This window comes from Fusarium verticillioides, chromosome 5 (genome assembly GCF_000149555.1).
Source record: "Fusarium verticillioides 7600 chromosome 5, whole genome shotgun sequence".
NCBI lineage: Eukaryota > Fungi > Ascomycota > Sordariomycetes > Hypocreales > Nectriaceae > Fusarium > Fusarium verticillioides.
This window is the reverse complement of record NC_031679.1, coordinates 3,484,505-3,501,407: the sequence shown is the minus strand read 5'-3', so window position 1 is coordinate 3,501,407 and position 16,903 is coordinate 3,484,505. Positions and strand designations below refer to the sequence as shown.

Sequence of the window (16,903 nt, the reverse complement as noted above, 5' to 3'; positions counted from 1 at the left end):
TAACAAGTCAAACCGATGCCTTACCTAACGAGGTAGGTTTTTCCAGTGATCGTTGATGAGGTTGACGAATTCGCCCACTGGCAGGCGGGAGCTTTACTGCTTTAGCTGTCTCTTACATTCAGTCAACCTGGCAGACCAGGGACCCGGGTTTCGTCGACATTGGCATCATGGATGTCAAGCATTGAATTCGGAATGACAGAATCTGCAGCGCGGGGGAGATTGAGGTCTTTCTTTGACGATCACCGACCTACCACACTTGGCTAAAATCTACACGAGTCCCATAGACTAAGGTACACCGATGAGGAGACGTGCTTCCGAAGGAATACGTTCCCGGCGAACTCTTTGTTTGTTGGTTGTTGTTGATGGAGATACCTACCTGATGCAGTAACACAACATCTTGCTTATGCTCTTGAATCTCCTGACACTGAGGGTTCACATATTAACAGTCCATCCTGAATACTACATACATATGGTCTTTGCTTTTTGAAGAGCATTACTTCATTATCCAAAGAGGAAATACTTGCTTGCTTGGCTTGGATTGCTGACTGTGTTTGTACCTGTCAATGAGTAAAGCAGCCAATCGGCGCAGAAAGGGCCGCGATGGGCCGCCTACGACGCCTTCATCACTTGCAGTCTTACAGCCAACCCTTGACCTGTTCTGCCCTGCGGAAGCTCGCGCGCGGTGCCTTTTTACGGCATCGGAAGCCCTTGCAATAACGTTTACTGAGCCAACCAGACCACTGAGAACTGCGGATACCCTCCCTTGCCCGTTTACAACGGCCACCCACAGACTTGGGCTCAAGCCTGGGTTCGAGATGAATGAATGCTGCACTCCGTACAGACTGGCTGGACTCTGCTGTACCGCACACGAGCATACGGTACATCAGCGCGGGTATGCGCATGTTGCAGTTCCAAGGGCCGAATTCATCCATTCTCCCTGAGCCAACAGCCAACACCTACACTTACAACGGCTAGACAGACAGACACAAAGTCAACTTAGCTGCTGTATGTACATATGTGACCGCGGAATGTACGACGTCGAAATTCATGCAACCCCCGGACTCTATAACAAGTCGGTGTGACTATCTCTGTTGACCATGCGCATGCCTGCGTGTGAATCTTCGGTCCTTGCAGCTGAAGATGCAGTTAAACCTTGGGACACAGGTAAGGGCGGCTCATTGTCGTTTTTTCCCTTTCCTTCTTGAGAAGGGATGTTATTAGGGTTGGTACTATGGATATCGATACGACAGAACACGACCCGGTGTACGTGGAAGCGGATACAACATGCAGAAACTGTGGAACAATATATGTAGGTACGGATACAGAGGAGCTCAAAGGAAACAAGCATCAACCCTTCATCGGCAAACCTTGATACAGTGTGACATCTCTCCAGCCTCTAGCCTCCGCCTACGGTAGGGAATAGCGAACAGGTAGACAGACTGTACAGATACAAATTATCACCGATCTCTTCGTGGGGATCGGGAACCCAAGCTCACTCACTTACCCACCCGATACCGATTACCCAGTTCTTTCCACGAGAGTTGGTCGGATGTTGAGCCTCTCAACCCTTGCATTCTAGGTCTAGGCATTGATATCCAGTGAAGGATCGAGGATTCACTGGAGAGTTCTTTATTCCTGGCCTGCCCGTCGTCTCCTCGGGCCTCTGGCCCTTCCTTCCCGCCGCTAAAGAGGCCTGTCGGTTGTTGGTTGTTGGAGGTCTAGCGCCGCGGAATCAATTCTCGTGTTCCGTCGCTGGGTCTATGTATGTCTATCGGCCTCATCTGTTTCTTCCCTACCTAGGCAGGCTCCTTCATCAGTCTCTTTACTGCATCTCGTGTTGGTCGTTTCAATTGCCGCACTTGAAAGCAGCTGTCACATCATCTTGGCAATGCATCTTTGCAAGCCAATTCTGCAAAGAAGACGATCTTGTCAACTCTGGCTACTACCAGTAATACTCAGGCCCTGTACCCAGCAGCTCAATCTCTAGTAACTTTGCTAGCCTGTACCTGTCTGTTCCTGAACTCAAAGTGCCACGTCCCAAAAATTCAAGGACAGGGATCTCACTTGCTTCCCTGGCCCTCTAGGTCCAAGATAATGGAATGGGATCTGTCTGGGCCTTGAAAACAGGCCAGCCTAACTGTCTACGCTGCATGGCATCAGAGCTACCTACCTGTCGGTAAATGAACAATCAGTCTCTTGGGTCTCCCATCCATGAATGCCTGTATGTACATAGCAGGCACAGTATATGGCCCATATGCCCCAGTCCCGATTTAGAGCTCTTTGCAGACAGACATCAGACAGCTAACCATTCGCTAACAAACTCAATTCCGAGGTTGCGCAAGACGTTGGAGGCAGACACATGTTACATAGCCATCCCCTCGCTCTTCTGCTCCCTCCCACCGGGCACTGTAGCCCAACGTTCATGGTTCACAAGCTCGGAAGCACTACGACTTAGCTTAGCTTGCGAGTAACCTCCAGGGCCACAAGTGCTGATCGTATCCCAATTGAGGTCTTGTAGCCTCGGAGAATACAACACCTCCCCTGTCAGGCCAAACGGGAAAGGGGCCTTTTCTTCTCGTGGCTTGGCCTTAATGTTTGACATTTTTGCAACTTACAAGACATCATTCGGCGAATATCCGCTAGTTTGTATTACGCCTGGTTATACGAACTACCTACACTGCCTATACCTGCCTACTGCAGTGCCTATACTCACCTACATATGAGATAGATGCTACGGCTACATGCATGCATAGATGCGTTAAATATACGTTGTTCTCGGACACTCGCTCCGCTACCGTTCCTCCTCAAGACCCCTAAGCGAAGCTGAAGCAGGGTACCATGATAGCACAGTGCACAGTCTTGTGATGTTTTTCAATGCGACGCGAGAAGCGAGTTCTAATGTTTCAGCCAATTACGGCACTTGTCACATTTTCCATCACGATCGACAAGAGCAGCACTCGACTGTTTCGTTTCAGGGCTAGGCGTCCAGTCACTAACTCACTGAACCTCAAGCTTAAAGACACCAAGCAAAACGATGGTTCAAGATAAGAGACGGGAGAGAAGAGAGGCCCAGCCATGGATCACACCGAGGCTACCAATCCCCCCTGTCCAGCTCCGGTTCAGGCTTGTAACTGCAAGGCGAGCGAATATCCATTGGATTCTAAACAGGGAAGCAGTGAAATGCTGCTAAACATATGCTATCCCAGAAACTGACTGAGCTGATCTCATCACCCCTACTCTAAGACCCCAAACGCCAACGCTAGAAGCCTGGACCACGAAATGACTCCGGCGCCAGTAAGAAGGGCAACGTGCTAACCAACGCCGGCTCGCAATGTGTACGTGTTTGCATAAACATGATTATTAGATGCTCCGCGTATTATACTTCTCGGTAATCCCCTTGAGGATCCGTCCGATCTTGACCTGGGGTAGCTGCTCCTACTGTCACATCTTCGACGTCGCTCGCGAAATAGCCATCATGGCGCTTCTTGCGCCGGACGCCAAAGAAATCGCCCAGTGTATCACTAACACTGCGTGACCTCCGACGCACCAGATCGTCCTCGCCTGCAGGCCCCTCAGCATCGTCTAAAGCGCTAGGAAGATTTTCTACTGATACCGGCGCTGCTGATGGTGCGGGGAGCGTGTTCGACCGGGAGTTATTCTCGGGATCAGCATTTTCATCGTCTTCGTTAAAGAAGAGCCCGGCACGGATGGTGGAACGTATACGACGCATCGAGGACTGGCGCACGCTTGGGTCGTCAGACGCACGCAGAAAGGCATCCTTGACTACAGCGGTGACTGTCGACGATAGAGGGGAAGGGGAGATAAAGGTCCTGGATCGGCTTCCAGTACCACCGGGCTTCGAAGGACTAGCTTGAGGCCGTGGGAGAAGCGAGCCATCAGGAGCTAAGGCATCTCTCATTGGTGTTGTTGGGTGGGAGGCAAACGCCGCTGAGCCCGCGGTACCCGGTGGTGCAAGAACAGAGTCTGTAGAGTACGCCCTAACGCCTCTTCCCGGTGGTGTTGATGGCCCTCCGAAATCGTTCCAGGGGAAACCAGAAGCCATAGTCTCCTGGCCTGGAGACATCTGAGAACTCAAAGCCTTGGCTGATGGAAGATTGTTGTTCTCCTGATGTGGTGTAACCGCGGCTTTCAAGGCTCTCTGTGCATCAGGATAGTTAGGACCTGACAGGTGACTGGACCGTCGTGACCGTGACTTGGGGGTAGAGAACCCTTGGCCGTCTTGGTAGGGCGCTGTGCCATTCCCTTCCTGGTTCGCAAGGCCTATGGTATCCTCGAAATCATCGCCTTCAGACAGGACTTCGTCGTCATCATGGCTTTGCTCACGGCCGCTAGTAATGAGAAAGACGCCGAAGAAGGTAAGGAGACAGCCCCCAACAAACTTGGCCGCCTGTTCAGCGTTTGTTCGTTCGAAATCGCGGTAAAGGACGGCACTTCCAATGATGACACACAGCGTAAACATTACGAACTGAATTGGAATAACCTGAGTCGAATCAAAACGTTGCAGCGCCTTGTTGACATAGCGAATCTGCATGACGGCCGTCCCAAGGAGAATAACGATGAGAACGTAAGTGACAGGAGTCGCAAAAGCACGCCAAAGAGTGGAAGACAACATCGACGAAACACCTTTTGTCGCAAGGGCAGTGTAACCGCCTAGAGCTATAGTCAGTGTCTGCAGAGCAAGCTTCTATACCATGTCACATACCAAACAAACCAACAAGTCCCAGGTCGATAAGAATCGTGCGTCTTCCATACCTAGGACTTGCCCACATCAAGACCAGGATAAGAAATATGGTCACGCCAAGATAGATCTCAAAAGCCAGCGTAGTGATTGCGTCCCATACATCATGGGGGTTCAACTTTGTCTCCTCTTGCTTTGCGCTCAGAACAACAGTGACAACACCAGCTACAGCAATAACTACACCCCAGAAATCGCGCTGTCGGAACTTCTCGTGGAACATGGCAGGCGCAATGATGCAATTCGATATCAAGGCGACAACTCCGAGAGGAGAGACAATCGAAGCGGGGGCGAAACCGTATGCGAGAAAGTTGCCCATCTCGCCAAGAGTGATAAGAACTTGACCCAACCACCAGTACGGAGATTTGAGGTATGATGAAGACGTATCATCCTCTTTGCTATCGGTGCTCTGCGATGCCTCGGAGTGAAAGGACCCGGTCAGCGGATCAGTTTCACGGCTCTCGTCCATGCGATTGCCATCATCTGTACTTGTTCCGTGACCATTTTGATACCCAGCCCCATTGCTACCCCCTCCAATGGTGCCGTATGAGCCGCCATGATCTCCAGGGTGAGGGTGCTTCAAAGCTTCTTTCGCCCTCTTCCGATTCCTACTCCGTTGCTTGTGTAGTCGAATATGTGCGTATCTCTGAACATTCAGCGCGAGAGCGATGAGTACGTTGCCTACAATGGCTGTGACGATACCGATAAGAGAAGACCACTCTTGTATTTTATCGCCGGGTTTGCCGGGATGGTCATGATGAGAGGAGTTATTGGAGGCGTTTTGCGCCCAAGAATCGACCACCATTGATGGCCATGGCGATTCGACATTGGCCAACCGCATCATCAGGCGGGAGAGGTGCACAACAGGGTTTTGGACAAGTTCGCGACGGTCGATAAGAAAAATCAAGGCGCGATAATCAGACAAACGACGGGAAATTCGGGTGATCGGTCACCGGGAACGGATAATAAGACGACCGAGCTTAGAAGGATAAAGCTTGATTGACGTCGTGGTGGAGGAATCGATAGTGTCGGTTTGGTAGTCAGTAATTAAGAGTATCATGGGGGCAGCGAATGGTCAGTATCAAGCTGCGTTGTGCAGTACATGGCCAGCCGTCGCAGACGGGAGCTGATGGTGGAGATGATGATGATGTTATGTCGATGATGATGGCGATAGGTTCTTAGGAAGAATTTACCAAGAAACAAAAGAATAATGTCTCAAAAAGACAAGACAGGAGCTTGCCTTGGGAGAGTCGAGTTGGTCATCGAGGTGATGTATGCCCGCGGTTGGCACGGCCTTGGCGAGCCCGGGGATCCAATGTCATCTCGCATTTTTAGGCGAGGCAGAAAGTAGAAACTGAGGTGTCAAAGTGGAGCTCCGCCTCTGGCTCAGGGTCTTGTCGCTGGAATGGGCCAACAGAATCAATGATCAACTGTAAGCCGCTGGTTCGATGCCTAAGGTAGATTGGGGGTGCCCGTTGTTGCCCGCTACCCCACTAGCGTTTGACTTTGCCGTCATAACTCGCAATGGGACGAGACGAGACGAGAGCTTTCGATGGTCACATGGTTTGCTTGATTCAATTCAATTCTGGAATCACGACGAACCTCGCATCAATTCTGGCACTTTCTCCAAGAGCTCCTTACTATAATTCGTCTACCTAATAAAAAGTCCTGAAAGACACATCTCAGCGAACTCATCCTCCAACGCTTCTGATACCTCACGGAAACCGGGTTGCGAACAGAAGCTACAAAAACGACTGGGCTCTAACTTGAATGAGTCTCAACTCCATCACAACTCACTGCTCACTACTACACACAATACACAACACACAACACACAAACATAACCACTATGCTGGGACCTTTGGATCTTGGCTTCGCCTGGCCATCTGAACAGAGCATGACCTCCATCGCTTTCTCCTCTTATTCCCCGCTGGCTCTTCGAGATATGCCCCAGCCTAGACCAAACAATGCACCCTCCGACATAGACACTTCCATCTTCACCTTCGAAGACGCCTTTGAGGATCTCCTTGCTGAGTCACAGGGAAAGGAACTACCCGATCTCAAATCCAGATACGAGCAACGGAAACTCCTTCGATCCATGTACCCAAATGGTGAGCCTGCGTACTTTTGGCTGCACAGGCTGAGATCGCAGGGTCTCCTGGAAGACTCTGGACCCGCCAAGCTTATGAAATCGCTTGCGAACAATAATTGGGACCAACTACACCAAGAGTTAGACCGCAAGGCTCAAGAAGTATGGCGCGCTGCTTTTGGCGAGGACGACAGGAACCATATCTCAAGGGATCATCCGCTGAGTAATGAAGAACGCAATGAAGAGAGAAGTCGTGTGGATGGAGAAAGTTCTTCTGAGTATGGCATTGAGGATCTCCGCGCAGAGCTTCATGGACACCGCAACCTGCGCCGAGCACCTAACGACTTTGATGAACTATTCTCTGCCATCCAGTCATCTTTTGCTAGCGAACGATCGCCATGGGATTCATTTATGAAGCTAATTACCGAAGACCACCTTACGGCATCTTCTAATAGTGAAGAGAAGCAGCTACAGAAGCTTGGAAGCGATGAGAAGCAGGTCATTACCAAAGACGAATATGTAGATCGATTTGGCTATCTACATACGAAGACGTTGGTCAAGACACTGGATGAAAACGGTAATGAGATCGGAAGCCATAGCCATTATACCGTTCGACCTGCCCCAAAGGAAAATGAACCCGCACAGATCGAGAATAAGGATGAGGATGGCCAGGAGTCTGGCATCAAGGTGGAAGGAAGTGCAAAAGCAAAGACTGGCTGGCTTTGGAAATAATGACTTTGCAGTCTGAAAGTGACGGAGAAATCAAGGTAGAATTCGCTCCCAGCTCAATGATGTATGGTTTGGAAAATGTAGTATTATAACGACAAATGAAGTTTCGACATCATGCTCTTCCAGTCAATCGAATTACAGGCTGATCTCAAATTGCAATACACCCTTAACCATGGAGTTCGTTGTAAACACTTTTAAGTAGACAGGTATCAACACTCTAGCACTCATTTCTTTCCCCGACTCAGAGCCTTCTTCTTGCGCATCACTCGAGTCCGCGCAATCAATCTGTGCTTCATCTCGGCATCTGTCTCTGGCTTCCGGCCACCCTCTTCCTCGGCCTGCTTACTGCCTCTGTCCTTACCACCCTTATGAGCCTCATCACCCCTATCGCCCTTCCGTCCGCGCTTCTTGTCATCCCTGGTATGCTGAGCATTTGTCTTGGGCTGAGCTTCAGCCTTTGCACCCTTGTTATGTTCTGGGTTGAGTTGCCTAGACCTCTCCTCGTTGGCACGTCGTCGTTGAACAACTTGGGCGTTCTCGATAGCGAACTCAACGACCAGTCTCTGTTTCTTGCCAGCTTCGTTCTCAAGCTGATGGCCGTTGAGATAACGCAGTCCCATCAAGGCCCAGTGGTGTGAGGAATACTCGATGAAACCATAACCACGACTCTTGCCACCATCCTTCTCTGGCATCTTTTGTCCCTGTCCACTCTCAAACACGATCTTGGCTTGACGAACGATACCCTTGCCCTTCGCCTTGCGCTCGTGCTCCTTCTCCTTAGCATCCTTTCCGTCTCTTGCATTTTCTTCCTTTGATAGCGGCTGTCGGCGGCCTGCCTTGACCTCCTTTGCAAACTCAACCACAGCCTTTCGCGCAAGTTCCTTAAGATCTTTGGAATCCATGTTTCGGGGAATATTGCGTATAGCCAGCCGAGTCAGACTCAAGTGCAGACTGGGGTTACCCTGCACAAGCTTCTTTCGTTGAGCGGCACTGGCTTGTCGCACTTGCATTTCTGAGGGTGTGAGGAGGTTGAATAGAGGTGAGCTTCGGTCGATCACACCCTCATTCAGCAGGAAGAGCTTGCGCTTGTCTTTCTCGTTACGCTTGGCGAGGGAGCTGTCAGCGAGGTTGGTTGCCTCTTGCTTGTTGACTGCCTGTGCAACTTGGAGAAGACGTCCGTCGAGCGTGTACTTGCCGTCGGGATCAGCGCTCTCATCCTGGAGGATAGAGTTCTTGGCAGCTGCAAGAGATGGGTCAGGGCGAGGAGCGCCTTTAATGCACTTTTTGGCATCGTCGACGTCGTAGAAGCAGACGAAACCAGTACCTGCAGGTTTCTCTGTGACCTTGTCCATGACCACTCGGGCGTATCGAACCTTGCCAAAATGATCAAAGAAATCTTTGAGTTGTTCATCTGTGGTCGTAAACGGTAGGTTGCGAATAAAGACAGTGGAGGTGTTATCTGTCATCCTTTTCGGAGCCAGGCTCTGCACCTCCTTCTCAGCCTGCTTGTCGTCTTCTTCTTCTTCATCCTCCTCATCCTCGAGGTTCTCCATGTGATTTTTGAAAAAGTTCTTCAGATCAGCATCCAATTGATCATCTCTGTTAACCTCTGCGCCGCCCTCCTCTTCATCCTCATCATCGCTTCCCTCTGAAGACGTTTGGTCATCCTCGTCTTCCTCATCCACTTGCTGCTTCTTTGGTGCCTTCTTAGGCTTCGCCTCCTCCTTTGGTTGTTGCTTCTCCCAAGTATCCTTGTCAACAGCCCAGTCAACAGCCAGAGTTCTTCCGTCAATCTCCTTGCCGTTGATGGCTTCTAATGCACGTTCCGCATTCGGTCTTCCCCTGAGGGTAACGAAACCGAATCCTTTGAGCTTGCCCTTATCTTGAGGCAGATCGGCAAACTTGACTTTTCCAAAGCTTCTGAAAAGATGGCTCAATTGTTCCGATGTCTTGATGCTCCAAGGCAAGTTGCGCACAATGAGCTTTGGGGGTCGCTGATGCTCCTCCTTGCGAATCTTGTGAGCAGGCAATTCACCGGTAGTATTGTTTCTTTGTCTTGGCTCAGCAACATCGATGCGGATTCGGCGTCCATTCCAATCTTGGTTGTTTAGAGCTTTCTTGGCCTCTACAGCGTCTTCAGCGTCGGCCAATGTGACGAAACCGTAGCCTCTTGACTCTTTGGTCTTTTGATCAACAACGACAGTAGCGTGCTTCACTGGGTAATGCTGAGAGAAGAAATCGGTAAGACTTTCGCTCGTGGCACCGGGAGGTAGTGATCGAACGAAGAGCGATCTTCGATCTTCGACTCGGGCTCTCTTGGAGGCCTTCACCGCTCCATTGTCGCGGTCTTCGAAAGAAGCGGGATCGAGCGTCTCTGCCTCAGTATGAGGGCGCTTTCGGTCGTTCTTTGATGCACCCATCTTTGCTGTATGGTTGTGCAAAATGAATATGATTAAGTAAAGTGCTAGAATAGAGGCTTTGCGACCAGCGAAAAAAAAAGTTCGATAAGGTCTTATCGATGTGAAAGTTCTGGGTGTACGTACCGCACCTGCCGGCATTAAAGTGGAGCAATTTAGCCCCTCAGTCCCTCGTTGCGACTAAGCCGTAAGGGGAATACTGGTAAACAAACAATGCGAAACCTCCTTGGGCAACTTTCAACATTGCTCTCTCAACAACAATTAATGGACTAAAGCGACATACGAAAAATGCCTGCAAGAACCACCGCCCGTTCTTCGAGGACGTCAGCTACGCGAAGCTCTGCTGCGTCCCGTACCTCCCCAGTCGCTGAACCAGTTGATACCCCCGATAACGCTCTCCGAACCAAAGTATGTGCTGTCTTTCGTGATGCACAGAGAACTACGGCAACACACCGAAAGCTTGTTGTAAATCTACGAAAGATCCAGGAGTCTTGCGCTTACGAGCCAACAAATCCCGACCAATCTCAGGCAGATGATTTCGACGAGGATGCTTTTAATCACGAATTTATACGTTGCGTTAGCAAAATCATGCCAATCAAGAAGTCGGAGAGTGTGGGAGAAAAGTCCATTAAATTCACCGGCCTCTTTCTGCAGCACGCAAGTGCAAAAGACAATGAACTTCTAGGAGAGATCGACCAAGATGCAAGTGTCATGCCAGAGACTCCGAGCACTCGCCTGACCTCACAACTTCTGGAAGCCATTCTTCCTCTTCTGACCGCCAAGGATAAGGTGGTGCGCTTCAGGTCGACACAGCTCATTTCTCACATTATCAACTCGCTCGACGCGATAGACGACGATCTCTTCCAGAAATTGCGTCATGGGCTACTTAAGAGGATCCGAGACAAGGAGGCCGTGGTCCGCTCTCAAGCGGTGCTGGGTCTTGGCCGTCTTGCAGGCAATCAGACGGAGGGTTGCACCAACTCGGATGATAGCGACGATGACGATACCGGACTGCTCGAGAAGCTGTTGGAGGTTCTACAGAACGACCCCAATGCTGATGTGCGAAGATCGCTCCTCGTCAACCTTCCCATCTTACCCGAGACTTTGTCAGTCCTTCTTGAGCGCGCGCGTGATCAAGATGCAGCAACTCGAAGGGCTGTTTATTCCAGGCTCCTCCCTGCCCTAGGTGATTTCCGCCACTTGTCTGTTAAAATGCGAGAGAAGCTCCTTCGCTGGGGTATCCGTGACAGAGATGAGAACGTCCGAAAAGCTGCAAGCAGACTGTTCCGTGAGCGATGGATTGAGGATTGCGCGGGTGCACCCCCCCAAGAGGATGGTGTACCTGCAGAACCAGCACCCCCTAACTTTGACGGCCTCCTTGAACTGCTAGAGCGAATTGACGTGATCAACACTGGCGTTGAGAACGGCGTTGCACTAGAGGCCATGAAAGGCTTCTGGGAGGGGCGCCCGGACTACCGTGAGACAGTAGAGTTCAATGACCACTTTTGGGAGACCCTATCCGCCGAGTCTGTCTTCATGGCCAGGAGTTTTAATGATTTCTGCCGTCTTGAAGGCGATGGCAAGTACCTGAACCTCTTGGAAGAAAAGCTCCCTGAGGTCACCAAGCTCGCTTTCTTCTTGGAACGATACCTGCACGTCCTGACTGCTGCCGTTAAGAGGGTAGCAGAAGCAGACGACGAAGATGAAGAAGAAGACACGGTAGAGCAGGAGTTTATTGTTGAACAATTACTCCAAATTGCACTGACCCTCGACTACTCTGACGAGGTTGGACGACGTAAGATGTTCACCCTGCTTCGACAGGCTATTTCGATTCCCGATTTACCAGACGAGGTGACAAAGCTCGCTGTTGAGACGCTTCAGAGTATCTGTTCGCCAGATGCTGCCGGAGAGCGAGAATTCATAAGCATTGTCCTAGAGTCAGTGGCAGATGTTCATGACACCATTGTCGACGACCCTCCTGCAGATGATGCAGAAGACAGTTTCCATTCAGCCAGATCAGAGGTTAGCGGTCAGAGCACGCCAACTAAGGGAAGCAAGCGAGGTGGTAGCCCTGAACTGACTGAGGAAGAAGCGCGCGAGAAAGCAGTGAGAGAGATCGTTGTCAACATGAAGTGCTTGCATATCGTTCAGTGCATGCTCACTCATGTGGCAAGCAACCTCCAGGACAATACCGATCTTGTGGCGATGCTGAACAACCTCGTTGTCCCAGCAGTCCGAAGTCACGAGGCGCCCGTACGTGAGCGAGGCCTGGTTTGTCTTGGCCTTTGTGCCTTGCAAGATCGCTCACTTGCCGAGGAGAATCTTAGCTTGTTCATGCATTTTTTCACTAAGGGTCACACAGCACTTCAGATCACTGCTCTGCACATTCTCACCGACATCCTCAATGTTCATGGCGCCCAGCTCTTATCGTCAACACCTGGCCTACTGAAGATTTACGTCAAAGCTGTCAAGGGTGGTGGCAAGTCACCTGAGGTCCAGGCAGCTGCTACTGTTGCCGCCTCAAAGCTGCTGCTTGGTCGTGTCGTCAGTGAGGAGGAAGCCTGCCAGGATCTGCTCAAGTCACTCGTCGTCGCGTACTTTGACCCCTCGTCTGCATCCAACCAGACTGTTCGACAGGCACTCAACTACTTCCTCCCTGTCTTCTGCTTTTCCCGAGAAGAGAACCAAAACCTCATGCGGTCCATCGCCCTTGACGCAATCCATGCTCTATTCAATGTTCGCGAAAGCCTGGAGGATGATGATGTGGATGTTGAGGAGGATATGGTCAGCATGACTACCATCGGAGCGTGCCTCGTCGACTGGACCGATCCCCGAAAATGCTACAGATCTACAAACCTGCTGGAATCTGACAAGAAGGCGGTCAATGGTGACGTGCATCTTGACTTTGCCATGGATATCCTAGAGAAATTACAAGGCAACATCACTAGTGAGTTAACAACTGGCATTGACAATTACGCATACTGACCCATCTACAGAAGAAGAAAAGAAACTCATCGGCACCCTTCTTGGAAAGCTCCACATTTCCCCTGGATCAAGCGAGGAGAAGCTGCGTGAGGCTTACAATGAGGTCAGCATCGCAGTGGAAGAGGGCTTACTGTCTGATGCCACTAGCCGCAGCGCACTCTTCAAGCTTCATGTCAGTTTGGGCAAGATCGTGAATGCCCTCGATGAACAACAACCAGCCCACCGACGTACCAGCAGGAGTACTTCTGTGATTACGGATCATCCATCCCCCGAGGAAGAGAAGACGGTCATGGAGGAGCCAAGCATCAAGGAGGAGGATGAAGAAAGTGATGGCACTGTGGTTCCTAAGGAGGAAAAGGACGAACGAGAATCTCTTGTGGACGACCTTTTGTCAGATGGCGAGGATGTAGAGATGACAGACGTGTAAGACACAAAGATTGATGAAGTAATGACATGGGACTTGGATGATTTGGTGTATCATGATGGTTGGGCGGATACCATGGGTTCGATTATGGGAGGGAACTTGGTTTTGGCGACGCGTTCTTGATTACTATTGTTTCTAAATTTTGATGTTTTTATCCATGAATTCCTGGTTAGATACCCGGAGTCATGGTTACATAAAGCTCTCAGATATTCATACATGAAGATACCCATTACTGAGAAGCTAAATGGTGCTAGTTGCGCGACCCCAACCAAAATAGGAGACCACCAAAGCCAATGTTGATCAACAAGTGTTGACCGAGACTCCAGGCCATACAGTAGAGATACTTGGGAGAGAATACTGTCCAAATAAATAGATGGGTTCTCAGTGAAGTGCAAGCCGCCATGACTAATGCAACTGTCGCAGAGACAAAGACAGTCTGCAAAGTAATGTATTGCCAGAAAGCATTGCGCTGACCGTCGTGGTGCTTGCGCAGTAGGAGAAGGTTGACGACAGATGTCCAGAAGATTGGCCCAGCCCAGTTGCTGACCAAAGTGAGAAAACCAACGGCAAAGAAATTGAAGCCACTGATACCGTTGTACGCGCTGGAAAGATCGACGGAGGAGATGGCGTTTGAGCCACCAAAGGCGAAGAATGTTGTGTATTGAAGAAGAATAGCTGTGATGGTAATTCCAGTCACGGAGAGGTCGGTGGCTTGGAGTGCGTGGAAGAGGATATCTGATAATAGAAAGAGGGGAATGTTCGTAGCACGAGACTGGGTCATGCCAAAGATGGTATAGAGATGATGGAAAAGATATGCTGTAATGTGTCAGTGACTGTAGTGCAAATTTGGTGCATGAGAGACGTTACCTGACTGCAACTGGCCATTTCGACCGCCGGTGAACGACCGATAGATGCCATATCCAAACAAGACGCCAAGAAGAATAAATGCAGTCCTGGCCCTCCAAAGCAATGACTGTCCCACGAACATGTCGTTAAAGCTTCTAGCAAAGCCAACAACGAGCTCCGGGGCATCCTCGCTCGTAAAGTCAAGCTTGAAGCTATACGCAGACATGAGCAGAACTGAGGTAGCACTTGTGCTAGCCAGAGAAGGGAGACTCTTCAGACGGGCAAGCAAGCGGAATGACATGAGAATGTATCCAAAAGTGATAATAGCCCAGAGAAGTTGAGGGTGCGTGACGACGAAGCTCTTCACAATGTCAGGACTTCCTGCAAACTTCTGGCCAGTTTGATTCCAGCCCCTGGTGAGTCTCAAAGCCACAAGTGCAACGAATACCCAAGCGATGCCGGCAAGGCTGTTTCTCCTTGTATCATGGTTAGTATGAGAAGATGATTCTGTACTCGACTATCACATACCTTCGGATATGGAGCACTCCTTGTATTACAAGCCAAATGCTAGATGACCAGTACCAAAAGTGCTGTTCCTCCTCGACGTAGCTACTCGCATACATCATGACGCCGTAGGATAAAGTCATGAGGCTGAATGGAAGAACTTGTCCATCTCGATGAGTCCCAAGACTGACAAGAACAGCTGTGCTTGCAATAGCGGCAACAGCAGCGATCGCTTGGCCGATGTAAAGCTTGGGCATGTCGTAGTTTGAAGCCATGCTGCTCATGAGATTTTGGGCTCGACGGAGCCACTGTGACATGTCATCAAGCCACTTTTGGTCCAGCTCGCTACCAGCTGCGAGTGCATGTGCCTCCTTGTTGATCCTTCGCCATTGACATGCCAGTTCGTTGATCTCGGTCTGCTCAAGAGCACAGGGGTCAACGCTAGTCTGTGCGTCAAAGAGCTCACTTCCAAAAGCGGCTGTGACAATGTTGAGGATTTGTCTAGCATTTCGAACTAGAATTTGAATCTGATCACTGGTCTTGTGCCAGAAGGCGAGGAAATCAGGGATGAAGGCTCCCAGATTGTTCTTGGATACTGGGAAACCCAGAAGGGCGGCAATAGTAGGCGCCAAGTCGGATTGCTCGACCATGGAATAGTAATCAAACTCACCCTTGGGCTGAGCTGGGGCAGAGAGCTTACGGGATACCTTTTTCAGTTTTGGAGACATGAAAACTAAGGCGGGTGAGGTTTCGCCGGGTGAAGAAGCACCATGGTTGCCAGCATCATTCATGCCATGATCACCGCAAAGCACGAGGAGTGTGGAGTCTAAATGAGGCTTGGACTCCATAGCTTCGAAAAGGGTCTTGACAATACCGTCCATTTCGCGCTGCTTGGGAAACATATTCGAGCTTTGGAGTGTTAGTGAACTGCTAAGAGAAACAGTCGCCAGTCAAACAAACCTCTTTGGTCCAGCTTTGTGCCCGATATGATCTAGACCAAGGTAATGAAGCACCATAAGACCCCAATCATTGTTCTCAAGTTCAGGGGCAATGTTTCTGGTGACATTGTTGTCAACCTCTGTGAAGTCCTGGGAAATGTCAGTCGGGTTGAGCATGAGAATCATGTGATGAGCTACAAACCGCCACAAAGAAGCTGGAAGTTCCATCTTCGCGATCGAAAGTGTTGGGAAACAGCTTCAGCCAAGTGTCATCTCCGTACATGAGAAGCTTGCCCATGCCCTTGGCTTTAATCTGAGCTAACCAAGTATCCTGAGAAGCGAGTGTGGACGAAGTATCTGCCTCGTCAAAGTTCAAAATAAGATCAACAAACGAAGGAATTGAACCGGTTGTCATGGACTTGATTCTGGGCATAGTAACTGTGGGTGATCGGGCATTGGCTGTAAAAGGCATTGCGCTGCCATCTCGGATGAGACTGGAATTCGATAAGCACAAGTATTGATGAGATGAAATACAATTTGCATGTATTACCTTTGAACATAATCAAATCCCGAGGCGTCCGAGTACACAAAGTCGCTACAAGAAAGGTCAATTGAGAGTTCAGGATGAGATAGTAGGGTTCATTAAAGCTCTACCTTCTGAGGGCATCGACAACCATAAATATCAAACGATCAAATGGCGCATCAGGAGGCGATCCAAAGTCAAGAGACTCGAATTCAGCCAATCCAGGAAGAAACGGTTTATATGGGAAGAAGCCCAGCGCAAAGACGACAATTGAGACCGGGATTAGAAGATTGGCTGCGACAAGCAACAGAGTGCGAAGTAACGAGCCATTCTGAGAGGACACCATTATAAAAGACACTTAAAGAATAGTACAAAGGAGTGACTAAGACGAGGCTGAATATCGTATTTATACAGAAAATAACCCGTCAAATATGCGCCATCACTATAGGGAACAATAAAAAAATGTGCCAGCTGTAGAAGTGATGGACGTGTCGAGATGAGAGCGCGACAACCTATACGATAGCCTTGCCAAGACGAACCAAAGAGGTGGTGGTCAAGGACGGGAGTGTGATTGGCTGCTTAACTCGAATTGGATGTTGAGCCACACAAGGCTGAGGGGCAAATCTAGATGGAAATTTCGGGTATCACAGATTCAGATTGATTTAGATTTTGCTGCTAAACGCCGATGAATGG

General features: G+C 49.9%; 6 protein-coding genes across 6 annotated transcripts; 3 read left to right on the top strand and 3 right to left on the bottom strand.

The window, feature by feature from the left end:
- Positions 1 to 563: 563 nt before the first annotated feature.
- On the top strand, positions 564 to 941 carry FVEG_16533 (hypothetical protein; the record flags this gene model as incomplete). Its single annotated transcript, XM_018905761.1, has 1 exon — positions 564 to 941. The coding sequence occupies one exon, from the start codon at positions 564 to 566 to the stop codon at positions 939 to 941; it is 378 nt and encodes a 125-aa protein (XP_018755962.1).
- A 1,683-nt stretch (positions 942 to 2,624) lies between these two features.
- Positions 2,625 to 6,160, bottom strand: FVEG_09189 (hypothetical protein). Its single transcript, XM_018898149.1, has 2 exons — positions 4,724 to 6,160; positions 2,625 to 4,671 (listed from the first exon to the last, which is right to left on the bottom strand). Exons 1-2 carry the CDS (start codon positions 5,598 to 5,600, stop codon positions 3,377 to 3,379), a joined length of 2,172 nt encoding a protein of 723 aa, XP_018755961.1. The 5' UTR covers positions 5,601 to 6,160; the 3' UTR covers positions 2,625 to 3,376.
- Positions 6,161 to 6,526: 366 nt separating this feature from the next.
- FVEG_09188 (hypothetical protein) lies at positions 6,527 to 7,576 on the top strand (the record flags this gene model as incomplete). The annotated part of the gene is made up of 1 exon (XM_018898148.1): positions 6,527 to 7,576. One exon carries the CDS (start codon positions 6,527 to 6,529, stop codon positions 7,574 to 7,576), a length of 1,050 nt encoding a protein of 349 aa, XP_018755960.1.
- Positions 7,577 to 7,583: 7 nt separating this feature from the next.
- FVEG_09187 (hypothetical protein) lies at positions 7,584 to 10,059 on the bottom strand. Its single transcript, XM_018898147.1, has one exon. It carries the CDS (start codon positions 9,991 to 9,993, stop codon positions 7,798 to 7,800), a length of 2,196 nt encoding a protein of 731 aa, XP_018755959.1. The 5' UTR covers positions 9,994 to 10,059; the 3' UTR covers positions 7,584 to 7,797.
- A 175-nt stretch (positions 10,060 to 10,234) lies between these two features.
- On the top strand, positions 10,235 to 13,707 carry FVEG_09186 (condensin complex subunit 3). Its single transcript, XM_018898146.1, has 2 exons — positions 10,235 to 12,937; positions 12,987 to 13,707. The coding sequence occupies exons 1-2, from the start codon at positions 10,279 to 10,281 to the stop codon at positions 13,400 to 13,402; spliced, it is 3,075 nt and encodes a 1,024-aa protein (XP_018755958.1). The 5' UTR covers positions 10,235 to 10,278; the 3' UTR covers positions 13,403 to 13,707.
- Positions 13,640 to 16,556, bottom strand: FVEG_09185 (ethanolaminephosphotransferase; the record flags this gene model as incomplete). The annotated part of the gene is made up of 7 exons (XM_018898145.1): positions 13,640 to 14,215; positions 14,267 to 14,721; positions 14,774 to 15,658; positions 15,710 to 15,837; positions 15,890 to 16,181; positions 16,238 to 16,282; positions 16,342 to 16,556. 7 exons carry the CDS (start codon positions 16,554 to 16,556, stop codon positions 13,650 to 13,652), a joined length of 2,586 nt encoding a protein of 861 aa, XP_018755957.1. The 3' UTR covers positions 13,640 to 13,649.
- Positions 16,557 to 16,903: the final 347 nt, after the last annotated feature.

Bases quoted from the DNA above. Each gene is read 5' to 3' on its own strand.
- FVEG_09189 (XM_018898149.1), bottom strand. From the start codon at position 5,600: ATGATGCGGTTGGCCAATGTCGAATCGCCATGGCCATCAATGGTGGTC. The intron at 4,672-4,723 runs GTATGTGACATG...CTATAGCTCTAG, and splicing joins GGGACTTGTTGGTTTGTTTG to GCGGTTACACTGCCCTTGCG.
- FVEG_09187 (XM_018898147.1), bottom strand. From the start codon at position 9,993: ATGGGTGCATCAAAGAACGACCGAAAGCGCCCTCATACTGAGGCAGAG.
- FVEG_09186 (XM_018898146.1), top strand. From the start codon at position 10,279: ATGCCTGCAAGAACCACCGCCCGTTCTTCGAGGACGTCAGCTACGCGA. The intron at 12,938-12,986 runs GTGAGTTAACAA...ACCCATCTACAG, and splicing joins ATTACAAGGCAACATCACTA to AAGAAGAAAAGAAACTCATC.